General features: G+C 45.2%; 1 protein-coding gene across 1 annotated transcript in view; it reads left to right on the top strand.

The window, feature by feature from the left end:
- Nucleotides 1-4,071: 4,071 nt before the first annotated feature.
- Nucleotides 4,072-18,732, top strand: part of LOC144138836 (uncharacterized) — a 50,584-nt gene continuing 35,923 nt past the window's right edge. The window contains exons 1-4 of the mRNA XM_077671326.1: nt 4,072-4,520; nt 9,168-9,450; nt 11,572-11,809; nt 13,546-13,800. Coding sequence (XP_077527452.1) covers nt 9,199-9,450; nt 11,572-11,809; nt 13,546-13,800 — 745 coding nt within the window. The 5' untranslated portion in view covers nt 4,072-4,520; nt 9,168-9,198. The remainder of the gene's footprint in view (nt 4,521-9,167; nt 9,451-11,571; nt 11,810-13,545; nt 13,801-18,732) is intronic.

Below are 18,732 nucleotides of genomic sequence, written 5' to 3'. Positions count from 1 at the left end.
TGCATGCATGCCTAAATCGCCTAAAATGCAGACGGCAAATGGGCGGGTTTTGTTTTCTGGTTTAATGAAACTAGGGCGAAGTCTAACTGAAACTTTCACACGCTATTAATTGTTGTCGCAGAAACGTGTATTGGCACAAAGAAAAGTATTGCGCTAATTTTATAACGCTTAAAATTAGCCTATTCGTTTTCACTAAAGCTCTTACTAATGACCGGCGTTGTCAGGCATAATCTCAGATGACCCGCAGACGGAAATGGTTCGCGCAATACTCCATCAAACAATTCCGCGTTATATCATTTTTGTATTTGTACCATATATTTTTTTTTGCCTCCAATGTAAATACCCCCTCTCGCAGCGTGTTTGCCGCGCATCGCGCATCTTTACGTCCGCTAAAACATTCAACCAGGTCGCGCAGTTTGAAGGAAATGCAAATTGGAACTCTCGCAATACGCTGGCACGGCTATATGTCCTCGAAGCGAGATTCGTCTCGAGCGTATGCAAAAAAAAAACTTAATAAATATAACTTCTGTCGGCGAGCATTGATAGCGTCGATATAGCTTTGAAGTTAGTTTACTGCCGTTCGTCTTGGACGCGCCACGCGCACAAATAAATCAAACATGTAGTTATATATTGATGGGTTTGGCGTTTGCATGGTTAAATAAAAGTACTTTTTTTTTAATAAGGCGGGGCATGGACGGCTGCAGGTTTAATGGGAACCATACTTCGCGAATGTCGTACTTTTTCAAAGAATGGGTTTGAGCTAGCTAATTGGTACTGCATGATCAGCAACTTCAAGCCCGAAAATTCTCGGACGCAGGACGAGACGGGCAAGGACAGCTCATGTCCTTGTCCGGAATGTCCTACATAAAAACTTCTTCCCGCTAAAATTGTTAACCGCAATTTATGTTTTTAATAACAACGGCTGCGTGAGTGTCGTTCTTAGTATTTTTACTTTATTACGAAATAAAAATCTTTCCATGCCTACCATTGCTTGCCGAGTGCACACAGCCAGGACCGTGTAACACCCTGCATTTCCACAAAAAAATGCACAACTGGCGGAAATAACACCCCTGTTTGTTTTAATTGAGTAGATTGAAATAATTGATCGAACATAATTTCGAAAAAATAGAAAGAAACACAACACAAAAATTTAGCAACAGCGAAGTGACGAAATAAAAAAAAATGTGCGCACCCTGCGTGCTGGCACCGTTTAAAAAAGCCGCCTGTACTAAAGAGTTGTTCAGCGCCAAGCAGAAAGCTTTGTCACGGCGCCTACGCGAACTGACGCAACCAAGAAGCCGGAGCGAAGTGAACAGGCATCAGAGGGGGAGGCCAAGTTGACAGCCACGAATCGTCCGCTCTCGAGTTAACTTGTTGCCCCGCTAGCCCGCTCCCGGCCCGGTTCATCCCGCGGCCCCATCTTGTGGTGAATCAGCGAACCACGCGTACCCGGCCACGGCCTCCGCGATCGGCTGCCGGCGGCGCGCCGTTGCTCCGGCCGTCCCAATCGCCCGGAGAGAGCGTAAGTTGAAAAGGGGGCGTGGCCGCGCGTTTCGCCCGCACCGCGGCGCGCGGAGCCGATGGTTGAAATGAAAGCCGTGGGTCTATTCGTTTCACCTGCACCACGTGAACCAGTTCAGGCGGTGCAGCACTTCGCCGTTCGTTTCAGTGGTGCAGCTCGCGGCACCTGAACCGCGCCGTTCGATTCACTGGTGGTGCAGACGGGTGCAGGACGAGTTCACGGCTTTGCCTGCACTCCCTGCCGAGGACGTGCAGAAGCAGACGACAAAAGTGCAGGGCTGGTTCCGCCAATGGCGGAACCCACTTTGCACCGCTGTGAACTGGTTCAAGAGGTGCAGGCTGAATCGAATAGACCCCGTGTGTGCTGCAGCGCTCCTCGAAATGGCGTTTCGTCAACTTTCGCTCTTCGTATCGCAGTAAAAAGAAATCATACCTGATGTCATGGATGCAAAGCGACTCATGGAACATGATAATATTTTCGTTTTAGCTAGGATTGCAGCTATACGACTTATTTAATATGTGCCGCATGACGCCCTCGACACACGGAAAATATTCGCTGCTACCAATGGAAAATTTCTGGCGCGTAAATAACGTTCAGTTCGCTTTATAAACTTACTAATCGCTTTATAACGTATAACGTATAACGTATTTTATACAATCTGCATGGTCAATGCAGTTCAGTAGAGCGAAAGGCGCGATCGCGTCAAACCCACGATGGATGGCTGTGCTCTTATGTAGCCTTCGAATTATTGCCTGCTGGGTGGAAGCACCCGCCCTATTTTTAGGATTAACACGTTTAAGGAGTATTACGCTGAGCGATAGCATCAAGGAATGCGGCTATCTGTTTTACACATGCGCGTTAAGGAAGTTACGGTTTCAATTTCAGTCGCAACAAATAAAAAAAAACCTTGAAGGCAGATGCACCCCGATTTCATTGCATTCTTAACGTATTTCGGTTGCCACAGGCACGCCCAATTTTGCCTCTTTTGGATTGAATATCCAAGACATTTAAATTTCTAATTACTGATTTCGAAGCACATCTAAAAGTTAGAAACCAAATGTCTACTGAACGCTCGTCCAAGAGCTGTCTAGTTTTTGTTGAACGTCTATTTACGAACTACACTGCCCTTATGTTCACAAATGTACGCTTTCAAGGCATCTGCATGCCTTGACAAACAGAACAGTTCACACATGAAGCACTTTGTGATACCGGGGCTTAGAAACCACTCTTTTTCCGGAATGCACCCTAGTCCGTGACAGTTGCACCAACATTGGCAAGCAGTGGTCTCACAAACTTAGCCATATGGACAGAATGGTTGTAGCGTATGTTCATCATTCCTTGCTGGGCACGTGAACAGAGGGCAACGTTTTATATGAGGCAAAATCTGTGCTTTGTACGCGCAAGCAGTACGCGCTTTATCAGTATTTAGGATATATAATAGCTGCAGCTGCTTTCAAAAAGGCCAGTTCTTCCTCTACGTCAATATCCTAGACTTGTCCGTATATAAAAAAAAAAGCTGGCGACAGCAGTGTTTGCAAAATCTTTTGAGTTTGACAGCACAACCTACATAAAACTCCTTATAGATTTTCTGCGTTGGGGGAGGGGGGGGGGGGGGTAATTCAGAATGCCTGAGCTGCTTTCTTTGGATAGTGAAGGTGTGCGTTTTATTTAGAGAAACTGCATAAAGCATTACGAATTATACCATCGTAAACGGCGGCTAATTGTCTTAGCTGAGTTGCATGCCGCAAAAAACGAATGTAAATTAAAATCTTGTAGTAAATTAAAAAAAAGCATGTTCGCAAGAATATAATTACTAGGCTGCATAACAGGTGTTCCCTGAACGAGGTAGCAAACAAAAATATACAAATTTTCAATTTCTAACAATAACTGGCAGAAATCAAACACGGCGCCCATATACAAATGCAATCACTGTTCTCGATTGTTATCCATAACCCACCCTATGCGGAAATAGAAATATAACGGCTGTTCCAACAAGGAAGCACCCGATAATTCTGTAGCCGAAAAGTTTTTGCACCGAAATTTCCGCGCGCCTGAATGTCCGCACCGAAACGTCCTGCACCGATCAAACGCAACAATCACAACGCGATTAACTTTTCGCCGTACAGTGACATATCTTGGTTTCAGTGCTATACCTTGAAGCTTCTGAGACAAGCGAACATCATGACCTGGTCGTTTGGTTGATCAGCTAAAAAAAAAATAAAGCTGCAACACAGTTACGCGAATTCCGGCAACGAAGACACGCAGCAACTGAGGCCCCGCAAAGCCGCCGAGAGGAGTCGGTGCGAGCTGCCGAACCATCGGCTAACACCGCCACCTCGCGGCGCGTTGTGGAGTTAGCCAAATTACAGGTTTTTGCTGGGGGATGCGCCGAATGGGACGGCCGGAGCAACGGCGCGCCGCCGGCAGCCGATCGCGGAGGCCGTGACCCGGCTCTCCCATTGAGAAGCGGGTGATGCGTTTGGCATTGTAAAAATACAGGAGGCGATGTGCAGGCACAGAAAAAGTCGCACCGCATCCAACGCGAGCTAATCCAAAGCCGTTACAAGCCACCATACAAAAAGAAAACAATCTGCATCAACCGCGGGTTTGCGCTTCGCATGGCTTCGCTTTGGTCACAGCGCTTACTTGCACACACAAAACCCACTCTGCGTGAAACCGTTTAACCGTTCATGTGCCTTTAAAACCTGATCAGACGAACTTCGGCTGCTCCTCACCATATTACGCGCTTTTCGACCCGCCCGCAAATGGTAAATCGCAGGTGCTTGGTCGCGGCGCCCGACTCTGGTTTCGTTCCACTCCGTGGCGTTTGCTGACAGCTGCGGCCAACCCGTTGAACTGCTACTGCAGCCCTGTCAATGCCGCTTCGTGAGCATATCATCGCCCGGTGCGCTGCCAGTCGCCCGCACGATTTCTGGAACCAGGAAAATCCCGACGGAGCCCCGCTGGCTTGGATCAAAAGTGCCCATTGACTGCGCAGGTGCGTATATGCATGGATCGCGACACCTGTATCGCTGCTGCTGTTCGGCGTTTTGCATGCGTGTGTCCAATTGAGACAGTATACTTTTGGCGTACGCATTTGTGCGCAAGTGTTCACTGAAGACATTCATGACAGCTTAAAGCGACATTGAAAAAGTCCTGTAATACCCATGCGTGTTGTCGTTCGGCTGGGTAAATCCGGCTTGCTTGCTTGCAGAAGCTTCCACCGTGCGCGCAGAAGAAGCAGTTCTAAATGGAAAAGGGATCTCCGCAAAAAAAAAAAAAAAAAGTGAAAACCAGGGGTCCGATCACTTTCACTGTGCGCGTTCATGATCATTTAAACAAAAATTACACTTCTGAGGTCTTCCGTTTTGCCATACATTTGAGCCAAACATAACGGAGAAATTTCGTGCGTAAAAAGCACACACGGGCTTTGTTACTCCCTTCTAGGGTAAACTAGGATAGAAGCAAGACTATGATAAATTTCTGATTAGACGTTTAATTTCCAAGCAAAGAGCGCCTCTCTTGTGTTGGTATATTAAAAAGTTGACTTAATTTTAATGAAATATTTATGCTTTGAGCCGATGAGCCCATTCCTACAACGATGCAGGTAGGGCATAATTTAAAAAGAAGTCAAATTGTTGCATATACCAACCCAAGAGGGGCGTTCTTTGCTTAGAAATTAAACGTCTAGAGCAGGGGTTCTCAAGCATGTTGGTCCGAGGGAACCCTGCTAAGTTCCGTTAAGTGCCAAGGAACTCCCCCCCCACCCCCCCTTCCGCCATTTTTCATTCCGTTAATGCTACATTAACGTGCAATAAATTCAAAAGCAAGCAAGGGTATCGTTTTTTCCCCCCGTCGACTTTACGCGAATGCGTACGCCAGCGGCACCTATCTCCAAACAGGAGAAATGCACATGGGGGTAATATAAGGCCGAGATTCAAGTGCAATAGTTTAACCACATGGCCCGTTTTCGGAGTCTGGCTGGCTACAAGCTGCTGGCGAGATTTATTGCGCAGCTCGCGCATTTCTGTTATGCGCCGAGATGTGCTTACTGACACTCGGGCGTGAGTAATGGAGGTTCCTTAGATCGATCGCACCTCAAGTTCACCACATAAGACTTTGCGACTGCGGAACCAGGGAAAATTTATCAGTGGCTTGCGGAATCCTGAGGAGGGGCCTGCGGAACCCCTAGATTCCGCGGAACCAACTATGAGAAACTATGGTCTAGAGCAGAAGTTTACCGTAGTCCTTTTTTTTTTTTCAACGTGGTGGTACAGTTAGGCAACGATTGTTAATGCCAAACGTACCAATCATGACAGCCAAATCGTAAAGGCGCCGAAAAAGCCGCCAAATCCTGGCAGGTGCATATGTGGCCGGTTCCAATTAATCTTGCGTGTGAATGTTCATGTGCAGTTTTAACAATTTGTTTCACTGCAAGTCACAATGTATTTCACTGTGGTAATACCCATCTTTTTGGTTCCTTTCACGTCTGTTCATCAGAGTGCAGTTAGTGGCAGAAACATGGCTTGTTAGTCTAGCTATTGTATTCCAAGCACGTTAGTGTGGCTACATCGGCTGACTTTTCACTTACTACCTCAAGTGCACTGTCAAATTGAACTTCCTTTGCTTGCACTTCTTCCCCCGCGAGTGCGGAAGAGGCGGCTATTGCTCTTGCATTAACACTGCGGCCTTCCCCTGCGATCATAATCTCCGATTCGAAGACGGCCATTCGAAATTTCGCCCGGGGCCGCATTTCTGCCCTGGCACTCAAAATCCTTCTTCAAAATCCCCCTGACTCCCCCACCGAGCTGGTATGGACCCCAGCCCACACGGGCGTGGGAGGGAACGAGGCAGCACACAGAGCCGCTCGAAAGCTCACCTTCCGAGCGGGTCCTAGCCTTGAACCCTTCCATGGAGCCCTGTCAGCTCGAGATCGGCTCCTTTCCTTTCATGAGATTACGTCTCATTACCGCCTCTCCCGCCGTCTACTGCCCCCTGCACACCCGGCACTCTCTCACACCGAAGAACGCCTATGGCGCTTAGTGCAAACGTACACCCTTCCTTGCCTGTCCCGCCTCCACCGCTTGTACCCCGGTCTGTACCCTTCACCCCACTGCCCCGCTTGTGGGGTGGTCCAAACCATGGATCACCTCCTCTGGCAATGCCCCCACAACCCATTCCCCCCATATCGAGACGGTGAGCACTGGGCGAGGGCGTTGGGCAGCTCGGATTCGGCGGTGCAAGATGCCATCGTCGCCCGGGCTGCCAAAGTCACCGGGGACCTTCCTCCCTCGGTCACCACCCCTCCCCAGAATTAGCCCTTGCGGCAATAAAAGTTTTTTCTCTCTCTCTCTCTCTCTCTCTCTCTCCTTTGCTTGAGAAATATACAGCACAGAAGCTTCCACATTTTACAATGTAACTGAATTTTGGCAATTAAGGTGGCTGGAGTAGTTTGAATAAGGGAACGAACATACTGCACCTGTCTTTTTTTATTTTTTTTCCTCCGTTTGAGTAGAAATTTTGTTTCAACTACTATTTGCATTTGCTGAATTTGCTGTGATTCTACTGTGCGGGCTTGTGTACATGCATTTGAGGGGTGTGAATGGGCAAATACTGCTGTCACTGGTCATACATTAAGCTGGCCACTTTCTGATAGAGTATTTGAAGAGGCCATGAAGACAAAATACAAGTTTGTTTCATTACAAAGAATGCCGTGTCCAAATAACAGTGATAATCATTTTGTCGCACACTTCAAACAAATAAGCGTGTTATGAAGGAAAACACGTGAAGCAGTGGCGACTCTCCAGCTGATTTCCGGCAATTTCTCTGTGATGCCACAGAACCTTGTTTGTGCGACAGGTGGCTACGGCACCGCCAAGAACCATGACTGGGCGGTTGTAGTGGGGCCTCTAGTCCAGTTTGATCATATCACTTGAAGGGGGGACATGGCTCCTCAAACAGCTTCCTTTAATTGTTAAGTAAAAACTGTGCAACTCTTGCTGCTTTTTTTTGCATTTATTTCAAACATGCCATTATTTCTTGAGTCAGTCAATTAGTTCCCGACGTAATCAGAGATAATTAGACATTTTTGAAGGGACAATAGACAAAGCAGTGCTAGTCGTAAAACTGTAATCTTTATGTTTTCCAATACTAGGAACCCTGGTGAATGCAATAAAAGAATCGGTTTTTTGATGCATCGCTTGGAACTAATTTTACTGCTCATTAAACCTTGGTGGCACCAGTGGCAAGGAACCATTTCGAATGCCCATTTCAAACACCAAAGTTTAATGTGGTATAAAATTAGTTACAAGCGGTGCATAAAAAAAAAACGATTATCTTATTGCATTCACCAGGGTTCCTAGTATTGAAAAATATAAAGATTACAGTTTTACGAATAGCACTGTTCTGTCTATTGTTTCTCCAAAAATGGCTAATTATCTCTGATTATGTCGGGAACTAATTGACTGACTCAAAAAACAATGCATGTTTGAAATAAGTGTGGGAAAAGCAGTAAGACTGACAAGTTGCACAGAGTTTACTTAACAACTAAAGGAAGCTGTTTCAAGAGCCAATTGAAGATAGACGAGGTGAAGTGAGCTGGAAAGCAGGGGATGAAAGTGTGGCAAAAGTGGGAGGGGGTGGGCGGTATGCCGAGGCAGCGCGAGACTTGCTGCCCAGCGGCGGCACACTACGAGGTAAACCGAGAGAACGAAGAAGCCACCGAAGATAGAATGAGGATAAGCAGGAAAGCGGAAGACGAAAGTGTGGCAAAAGTGTGAGAATGCAGAAAGAACGAGAGAATGCCCGAGTATAGTGCGCACCATCGTGCGTTCGCTGATGAGCCGATTATTGCCTGAGACGCAGCAGGTTCGCGCTGCGCCCAAATTTCGCATTAGGGAGTATCGTAATAATCAGCCAATTTTTTAATGTTCCTCCGGGTTTTTTTTCTTTTGTTGTTTTTTTTTAGTTAAGCAATTTTTCTCGCAGCTATAATGAAGCTGAGTGAGTTATCAAGAGCTACTCTTTTGAATTCAACAAAGTTGTACCTTGTGTTTATGGCCCCTTTAATCCTGAATATTTTTCCCTCCATCTGGTGAACAGTAGTGGGGCTAGTTGGTGTAGACTCACGGTGTTCAAAACAGCGGAAGGTAGACAGGGGCAGAAGAAGAAACGATGATGGCACAGCACTGAACTCACAACTCAAATTTCCTTAGAAAAGAAAACATATATTTATATTAATGAAGCGGTACAGTCACCTGAACACACATCACGGCAAAAGTGTGCAATGTGTTCCTCAAGGTGTTGCGCTAAGACCAACCCTTTTCAACCTAGATATAATCGGGCTTGTCCACGCTCTACCGAAGACTGTCTGTGTATCCATTTACGCCAATGACATCTGCCTCAGGGCTTCGTGTTAACCGCAAGTTATCATCCGCAAACATTGCATCTGTGTTTCTCTGGATTCAACAAAGGATTATACTCTGCTTGCAGACAGGAAATCAAATTCCCGATCTATAGTAATGATACATATGAACTCACACACCTACCCGCGGTTCTTCTGATATGAAAAGGTTTTGCCACCTCCCTGACATGTTGAACAGTGTGTGAACGTGCACTGACAGTGAGTGCAATGCCTGCTTTGCAGTGCCGTGCAGAGTTGGGGTGGCAGGGTTGCCATGAAGTTCAACGGGGCCCCCAAGCAATACGTGCCACTGCCCCAGAGCCAGAGCGATGACGAGCTCTTCCGGCCGGACGATCGCCACACCCAGAGTCACCATGATGCGGCCACCGCTGCCACCCCGGCGGCCACTTCGGCCAATGGCCGGCCGGCCACGGTTCCCGGGTCGTCCGCTTTCCCCTACAAGAGGTCGGCGAGTGTGGCCACCACCCAACATGAGAGAAAACAGGCCACTGGCCTCTTGGCAGTGGTAAGTGCATCCGTGTAAGCCCACTTTTGTTGCTGCAGATTTCCAACGCGGTAGCATTTGCGGTGTCCGTCCGTAGCGTTGCACGAGTAGTGGACGAGAGAGGTAATGAACAATGACAAGCGTAGGTTCCCATCCATCATGTGTACGAATGCTATCACATTTAAAAACTTCAGTGAACCCTTTGTGAGAATCTATGGCTGAAAATATTTTTTCTAGCTGGAATATTGAATCAGAAATTTCTTCTAGCTTGAAATAGGCAGAATTTTTAGCTAGAAATTCAGTTTTTAGCTCATCTCTAGCTGTATTGAGTATTTGTTCCGGCTCGCAGCTATCACTTCCAGCTAGCATTTGTCAGTCCGGCTGGAAGAGAAAAAAAACCTGCAAGCTGGAAATAATCGTCTCTAGCTGGACTAAGAATTTTTCTAGTTAGAAGCTGTCGATTCCAGCTAGAATCTATAAATATAGTCAGAAATGAAGCTGGTATTTATGATTTCTTGCTATACTCGGTTACAACTCAAGAACGGTACCACCTCATGTAGCATATCACTCTGCCAAAGCGCCGGACCTGTGACGTCAGTGCGCACGCATTTTGAAAGGGGTTTGCTATGAATGCGTGATATCGTCTGCCTTGTCTCACGCAGTTTGTTTGTCGTCACTGGAGCCGTTTATAAGCATATTAAGTCCAAAAAATCACGGGAACGGCTCATGCCATGTTCAAAATATTCCCAGTAACGCCCTACTTGCGCCGCGCGGAGGAACATCCGGCTAAGGGTGATAAGGCACAGCGGCAACTTCCGGTGCCGTTCATAAGTTGTCACCGAGTATAGAAATGCTCTTTCCATTTTCATGGGGGTAGGCTCTAGGGACAAAGACCGCCAAGCAACCATAGAGATAGAAGGGCGACCGTAGAGATCACAGGGTTTTGCGGTGACTATGAGTAGCATCAAGCAGCTTGAGCAAGTCACCCTCGTGACGATCAGTGTCGGTGATGACGATGTCATCAATGCTGCAGCAATGATGATACGAAAGTTTCTACATCCTTGTTATAATGAAACTGCTTAATTAGAAATCTCCCTTTATTTGAGCTGTGTTAAGGTCACCACTGTAGTGTAGACCTTGTATCGCACCTGATTTTTACGAAGTGTCGCTTATAACAAAACCAGCTTCTGTTCTGAGGGCTTTGCTATAATGAGTGTTACTGTACTTTCAGGATTAGCGTAGAGATAGTTTCAAAGGCGGGTGACAACGAGAGTTAAGGAGGAAGATGAAAAAGATTGGCAGATCCCCAGACACTGGCGAAAGCTAGAAAGTCACACATCCTCTAGGTCCTGAAGCTGTGATAACGTGGTTTACATATGACCTCACTGCTCAAAGCAGTGGGATCTTTCATTGTTAAGCGGGCCGTGAAGACGACAAAATGCAACTCTGTTCAATTTGAAAGAACTTGCCTTTGGTATCTCACTCTGCTGTATTCCAGCCACAAAAGGTGCTTTTTCAACTGAAATAATGGAAGAAATGTTGCAAACCTTTCGAATTTCTCGCTATGGCAACTTAACGTTGGCAGGAGTGATGCAGTAGAGGCCAGTACCAACTGCACGTTAGCGTTCGAGTGATACAATCAAAGGAAACTAGAGGCCCTCTCTTCAAGTGGCGCGAAGTCGTGTTTCTTGGCGGTGGCTTCAGTCGGTGGCCACTAATTACCCAAACAAGATTCGGTGACATCATTCAGGCCCGACCAGAAAGCGGCTGGACAATGCACTGCTTCATCTGATTTCCTTCATGGTGGTCAGCGCGAACGGAAAAACACACAAAGAAGAGAATAGACGACACAGGCGCTGTGTCGTCTATTCTTGCAGACGACGCAGCACCTGTGTCGTCTATTCTCTTCTTGGTGTGTTGTTTCCACCATGAATGCTATCCAACTCGCCCAATTTGCTACCTTGTTGCATCTGATTTCCTTTCTATCTCGGCTATTTGTCTCCAGTTTGCGATAACATTGGTGCCACTGTCGTAGGGGCAGAGCAGTCTTTTGAGTGAACCCAGCTTGTATTTGGTCTTCACGGCCCCGCTAAGCCTTTTCAGCCCGCATGAGCAGTCACGCCCCTCTTTGTCCTTGCACAGGGAGGAGGAGGGGGTGGAGGCGGAGTGCCGGCCTCCTCCTCCCCCGAGTGGGCGGTGGAGGGCAAGGAGGCCCCCCTGTCCCCGTGCCGCAAGTTCTGCCTGGTGCTGAGCCTGCTGGCGAGTGGCCTGTTCGTGGTCGGCCTGGGCTGGCTCGTGCCCTGCCGCTACGGCAGCCTGCAGGCGCTCGAGAGCGTGCCCATCATGCTCAAGCACTGGGAGCACCTGTACCAGGGGCTCGGTGAGTGGGGGCAGAAGAGGGGGTGCGGAACCCCCCCCTCTGCAAGGAATGCCAGCGGAGTTAATGCAATTCAGTAACTGTACGCAGCGTACAGATTAACGATGTTGTACACCACACAAGTGTCTTGGAAAGTAACCTTTAGAGGTAGGTTCTGCGCCCGACACGACTTGTCGAGCCCCCCAGACCGCACCCTGTGTGCTTGACCTACATGCTAGTCATTGCCAGGGGCATCCTAAGCCTAAGTCTCATGCAACTTCACACATACTTTTTAGCCCCTATTTTCTGAATGAGACAGTGTGCATGCTTGAAACATGAAGATTTAAGAATTTCTTTTGCCTTAAAATGTGGTAGCTTAAATAAGTTCTTATTTAAGCTACTGTACTGTACTGTACTATACTCATGTTGTCATTACCTGCCCTTCGATCTTACGACACCCCAGTCATGCAAAGTTTTTGTGTTATCCTGAGAAGGCCATATAATCAAGGTTTGGCTCTATCTAATACCCTGAATGTGCTTTTGAAAATTCTGTGAAACACTGGGCACCACCATGTTCTGTTTTTTAACCTCACGGTGGAAATTGTGAGGTCAGACTATGATTAGGAGCATTGGCACGTGGACTTGAAAACTTGCATGAAATGAACCTGGAAGGTTTTCTAGAATGTTTTTTTATTTTACTAGCTCCGTTGTACTCTTGATCTGCAACTTTCATGCTCTAACACCGCAGAAGAAAAATTTCAATGAAACTAGAGGGGTATTAGTGGTTGGGCAGCAGCGTTTATGGTTGAGTGGTATGCGAAAAACTGAGGGTGCTTGTTGTTGTCATTGCCGCGCAGGTTGGTATGCGTAACCAACATTTGTACGATGGGAAGCCAATTTTTAATTTCTTCGCTTTTTGTGTAAACTGTCTTCGGGTGCAGAGGCTTCAGTTTTGTGTTCCCCACAGACCCCTGTGTTTTTTGTTCATAAGTGCAACCAGCTCTTGTCAGCCACCTGGTTGGCAGCAATAAATCTTTTGGAGCTCCACCTTTTTGTTGAGAAAACAATTTCTTATTTTTTTTCAGTTACGTTGTTTCTTTTTCGTAAGCCATGCCAAGTAGCGGTGGAATGTTTTTTTGCACATCATGAAGGCATACTTACTGAAGTGTGGCTTGTCTAGAAACTTGTGCCAGATTTCCCTCTAGTATATATTGGTATTGATACAATGATAGAAGAGCAGGTTATGGGGACTGATACCCTGTACCTTCAGCAAGGACGATACACTGATAGAAGGAGAGGGAGCACCATACATTTACAGTACTTGCACTATTGAGGGCCGAAATAGATGCAGAGAAGAACCAGACATCACCCTCTTCTATAAGAACCAGACATCACCCTCCAACGATGTCCTTGGCATCGTTTTTCGACAACACCAGTGTGTTACATTTTGAAGGCTTGGGAAAAACCGGTGAAAAAAGACACAAACACGGATGGGAAAAGAGACAACACACATGCTGGACTAGCAACTGAGTGCGTGTGTTGTCTCTTCTTCCCTTCGTATTTGTGTCTTTTTTCACTGGTTTTTTGTTTCACTGGCTTTACTGGTTTCACTGGTATCACTGGGTTTTTTTTTTTTTTTTTTCGTTTCACTGGTTTGCGTCTTTTTTCGCTGATATTTTCCAAACACTGAAAACATACAATAAATACTACAGTATAAAACTCTATGGTCGTGGGGGCTCTTCCCGCCTATCTCCTTGCAGTGCTGACGTCGAACGTGGAGGCCTCGTTTAAAGACAGTGGGCAGCGCGAGTGCACAGTGCACTTGGGCTTCCGGCGCTTTGCGGATGACGGCACCCCTTCGATGGGCATGATGGCGGTCAACGGCATGACGGGCACCACCCTGTGGAAGAGGGAGCTGTACGCAGCGGCCGTACACCAGCAGTGTCTCTCGGACGTGTGCTTTGCACTGGGCGACGGCTCCAACGCCCTCTTGGCCGCACTCAACAAGACCTCCGGTCAGTGGACCTCTCACCTTTCCCAGCACTCTCTGCCATACTTGGGTACCAGTTAAAAGGGCCACATGGGTCTTTGGGACCAAAAAATTCCCCCCCAAAGCATTTTTTTTAGGTCTCACTTTTCCCTTAGCTTGCACAGTTTTTCCTCTGAAAGGCTGGTACTTGAACAATAGCAGGTACTTATAAAAGCCGTACAGGCCTGATTTTGATGACAAAAATTACAATTTTTTCATAATTTTCTCCTTCTTCACCACGAGCAGCATTGCAGAGATAGAAAATTTTCTAGGGGTACACCCCAGCTTGTAAAGTAGCTAGAAAGATAATTTCTTTTCTTTTTCTTTCTTTCTTTATTGTTTCTTTCCGTACAGAAAGGGGAGCAGAGGCAGAAGGCTGGGAGCCTGACTAGGGCCCCTGCTCCGGTGGCAGGCAGCGTGCGGGCACAGTATATTATATTGCACACTTGCAGTACAGTGTACAAAACAAAAAACAAAAAAACAAAAACAAAAGAGGGCTACAGACTACAGAGAGTACATTTGCAGTCGTGCTCCTCGAACGCTCAATGTGCGACTACTTTGCACCAAAAAGAATACTGAACCAAATTTTCACACAGGATATGGTATCAAAACACTCACGTGTTTTTTTGTGCAGTGCAAGGAGTGAATGAACAACAAAATACACCCGAAACAGACTCTTACTTCAGCATAGATATCTACAATGCAACAAAACATCAAAAGAACGAACAACAAACTGAATTTTGAAACCATCCAATAAGGGAAGCAGATTTTTGTATTTTGTGTTTCGATAGTTGTAATTAATTAGCATTATTTTTAATTTGTTAGCAGGAGTTCTTCAAACCTAGAAGTTAGAATTGACGTAAACTTGTATGAGATTGCAAAACAAAAAAACTGATTCCCACATTTCATTCTCCACAACCTCTGGTATCTATTCATTCCTTTCTGATAATTTTTCGTTGATTAGTCATCTTTCTGTTGTTCCCAAGAACAATCAAGATTTCTAATTATCTCAGAATCTAAATGTCCTACATCAAAACTAATTGAATATTTGAAATCAACTAAAAAAAACTGAACAAATCCATAGAGTTTCATGAAGATTGGTTGGAAGGCAAAAAAAAAAAAAGTTTCCAAGAGCAGCAGCACAATAGCTCATGTGCATCACTCCACCGAAGCGACAGACCCGGACGCCGATGCGCGCAGGACTTTCGATAGGAAAATTTGGGTAATGTGTGCCATTGTCGACGTTTTCTCACCTAGTTACTCTTTTGTCGGTGCAGTAATTTACTGCCAGATCAAGTCCGAAAAATCAGGAAAACGGCTAGCGTCTCGTTCGAAATACTCACAGTAACGCACTCTTTGCGCCGCATGAAGGAAGAACTGGATGTGGTGACGGGGCACAGTGGTAACTTCTGTCATCGTTCTTAAGTTGTACCCAAGTATAACCCAGTCGTCTGTGTAACATTGCTCGATTGACATTACTTGGCAAGTGAGCCGTGGCATTTGTCAGACCACATTCAAGTCCTCCGCACTGTTAAAGCACCACGAATACAAAATCCAACTTTGTTTACTTTGAAATAAAATTCGGGAATAATTGAAGAACTTCTAAATCTCGCATTTCAGTCACATATTATGGCCAGGAATGATGAAATGTGGGCCTCTGCTAAAAACATACCGTATTTATTTGAACATAGGGCGAAATTTTTTTTCCAAAATTCATAGACTCAGTCATACCCCACCTTATATTTATTTGAAGCTCAGTATATATATATATATATATATATATATATATATATATATATATATATATATATATATATATATATATATATATATATATATATATATATATATATATATATATATATATATATATATATATATATATATATATATGGCGATTTTTTTTTTAACCCTACAAACTGCACCCTCACTTAATAATCGTGGCCGCCTTATAATCGAATAAATACAGTAGTTGCCAGTGTCTTAACTGCATGGTAGCATTCAGGTGATGATGTGTTTCAATTTTAACGGAACTGGAGGCCCCACTACAATTTCCCAGTCATATTTCTTGGTGGTGGCATTTGTCGACAGCCGCTAATCTCACAGGGAAGTTTCTGTGTTATCATAAAGGCCTGGCCAGAAAGTGGGTGGGGAGCCACCACTGATTCATGTGTTTTCCTTGTGTCGTTTATTTGTTAGTAGTTTATGATTAATTTTGCATCACTGTTGTCGAGACTAAGCAGTCATCTAAATGAACCAAGCTGGTGTTTTTGTCTGCGTGGCTCCTTTAAAGAACACATACAAGATTTTGATCTTCCTCCTGTGCTTGTTTCCAGTTTGATGGTACTGTATTTATTCAATTGTAAGGCAGTCACGATTATAAGGTGGAAGTGCGGTTTGGGGAGTCAAAAAAGAAAAAAAGTATATTTCTGAGCTTCAAATATCAGGCGGTGTGTGACTTTAAGACTACAAATTTTGGAAAAAAACCTCGCCTTATATTTGAATAAATACGGTAATCACGTTTTATTATGTTTGTTACCACCTAGCACAACTTTCTGCTTTAACGGTCTCGGAGACTAGTATGTAGTAGTTTTAGACTCGGAGATGTGGCACGCCGCACCTCTAAGTGAAAACCATTTGAGAACACATCTCAAAGTGATCCTCTCGGGGGGACAGATTTCACTTGCACCAGTTTAGTGGCTGTGAAAAAGCTTAATTAACTTCACTCCAAATTGCATTTGCTGTAGTAGAAAGCGTGAAAGCAAGGTGAACTGGATCACATGACTCTCCAGATTGCATTCAGTTGTGTTCATAGAATAGTGTCACGAAGACAACAATCAAAATTCGTTTCAAAGAACACTGACGTACAGTAAGGCGACAGTTATAACTCAATTTTTGATTGAATTGGCTCTACTTAATTTCCTCGGTAGAGTGTTTTTTTTTTTTTTTTTTTTTACAATGAAACTGCAAACGCTAGTTCTTAATGTGGTGTTGGTTGTAACGAAAGATCTTTCTTTTTCTCACTGCATGGTTAACAAAAAAGCACCTTTTCCAATGGAGGCGAAAAGCAAAACCCCCCATGTTTTAATTGCAGTTTCGGCACACTTCCAAGATCACGGCGTGCCTTGTAGCCTAGGAGTAGCTTTGGAGCATTAAAAGCCATATGTTGAGAGCTTGTAGCATGAGCTGCCTGACCACATCACTCCCCCCCCCCTGTGGTGTTTACTACTGGCTGTTTGATTGCCACCACAAGCTCGTGTTGTTGTTGTGCCTAAATGAAGCCATGCAAAGGCGGCAACCAAGGCCCAGTTAGTACACATGTGGTTGCCGAAAACAGCCAATGAGAGCGAGCATGTCGTGACACGAACGTTTATGGTGTCAGTAGTTCTGCTGGTGCATTAGAAGCTGAACTGATCAATTGGACGGGAAGTTCCCTGGCTGAGTGTGAAGTTTTTCTGCAAGCAGAGTTCACTACCCCAAAGCGTGTTTGGGCCAGTTGAACAATGAAGTTTGGAGCGTTAGACTGTCACGCTGCGCTTAGTGAAGCGAAAGCAGAAATTTCGTATGGCTTTAGGTGCCTGAATGGGCTGTGTGGCAGCCATTCCCAAAAAGCACCGTGTGGCTGCATGCATTTTCTGCCGTGTCAGAAACAGGGGTGCTTATGTACCGCAATTGCAAAAATAAAAGAAAAAAAAATTCTTAGAATTTTGGGGGCTAAAATGGGAGCACAGATATATTGTGCGAGTCCCCTGACTATGCTGGCTAAAGCTGGTTACTCGCTAAAATTTACTATCGAAGGTCTGAAAGAACAAACATAACATTTACAGTGCAGTGCTTTTTAAAAAGCATTGGGCATGTGCGAGCATTCAAAATATCGAACGCAATGTAGAAAAAAATTTAATATTGTTAACAAAGAAGCTCTCACTTCAGATGCGATTTTGTTTCAAAGAGGTTTTGGGAAAAATTGTGGAGTGCACTTATTGTGGTTTTGTAAAGGCAGGCAAACTGCTTTGTTGTTCTGCTTGTATGGAGAAAATCTTCTTTGGGCGTTTGTGACGTGTCTTTTGCTGATCAAACGCACTCCTCACAGAGTGCCAACATTGGGCTTGAGCTGAGTTTTCTTCTCTTAGGAATGCATTCGCAATGTGAGAAGCTATGCTAACGGCGTGCAATGTTTGGGAAGGTCCTTTTTTTATTTTTCCCATACCAGTGAGTAGGAAAAACTCACTAGCCTGTATTTACAGCCACGCCCTGTGTTACCGTTTGCATTTTCCTTTAAAGGGCCACAAAGACAAAATACTACAACTTTGGTTCATTGAAATAGGCTGCTTTGTCGAAATAACATTGGCAGCAATTTTATGGCAAACTTTAAACAAGTAATCGAGGTACTATTCGGGAAAGCATATGAAGCACAGGTTGCTGCCCAGCCACTATCTGGTGAAATCTTTACGATGTCATGTTATCTTGCTCGTGTGATTGGTGGTCACTGACCTGAGTCACCGCCATGAAACGTGTCTGGGTAATTGCAGTGGGGCTTCTAGTTCCGTTTGATTTCCTCACTTGAGTGCTAGCATGCAGTTAACACTATATGATAACTAGGTATGTTTTTAGTTTTGGCTCATACATATTATCTCTCTCCTCACCACATAATTCCACTGTAGCGTAAAAGTTGGAAGCTTTCAAATATTTCTGGCGTATTTTTGGTTAGAAGAACATCTTTTCTGGCTGCAGTGAAGCTGTTCTTTCAAACGAACTAAGTTGTATTTCATCTTCAAGGCCTCTTTTTTGAATAGTCAGCTTGGGGACTTGGCTTTTGAGTTTTAATAACAGCTCTTGTCAGATGGTCAGTGATCGAGCAGTGATGCGCAAACTGCATTTACTATAAAGCCTGAGAACAGGGTGAACCTGGTTGGGACAG

This window comes from Haemaphysalis longicornis, unplaced genomic scaffold (assembly GCF_048455015.1).
Source record: "Haemaphysalis longicornis isolate Haplotype H1 unplaced genomic scaffold, Haemaphysalis longicornis Haplotype H1 scaffold_5, whole genome shotgun sequence".
NCBI classification, from domain to species: domain Eukaryota; kingdom Metazoa; phylum Arthropoda; class Arachnida; order Ixodida; family Ixodidae; genus Haemaphysalis; species Haemaphysalis longicornis.
The sequence above is the reverse complement of the archived record's forward strand: the minus strand, read 5'-3'. Positions and strand labels throughout refer to the sequence as shown.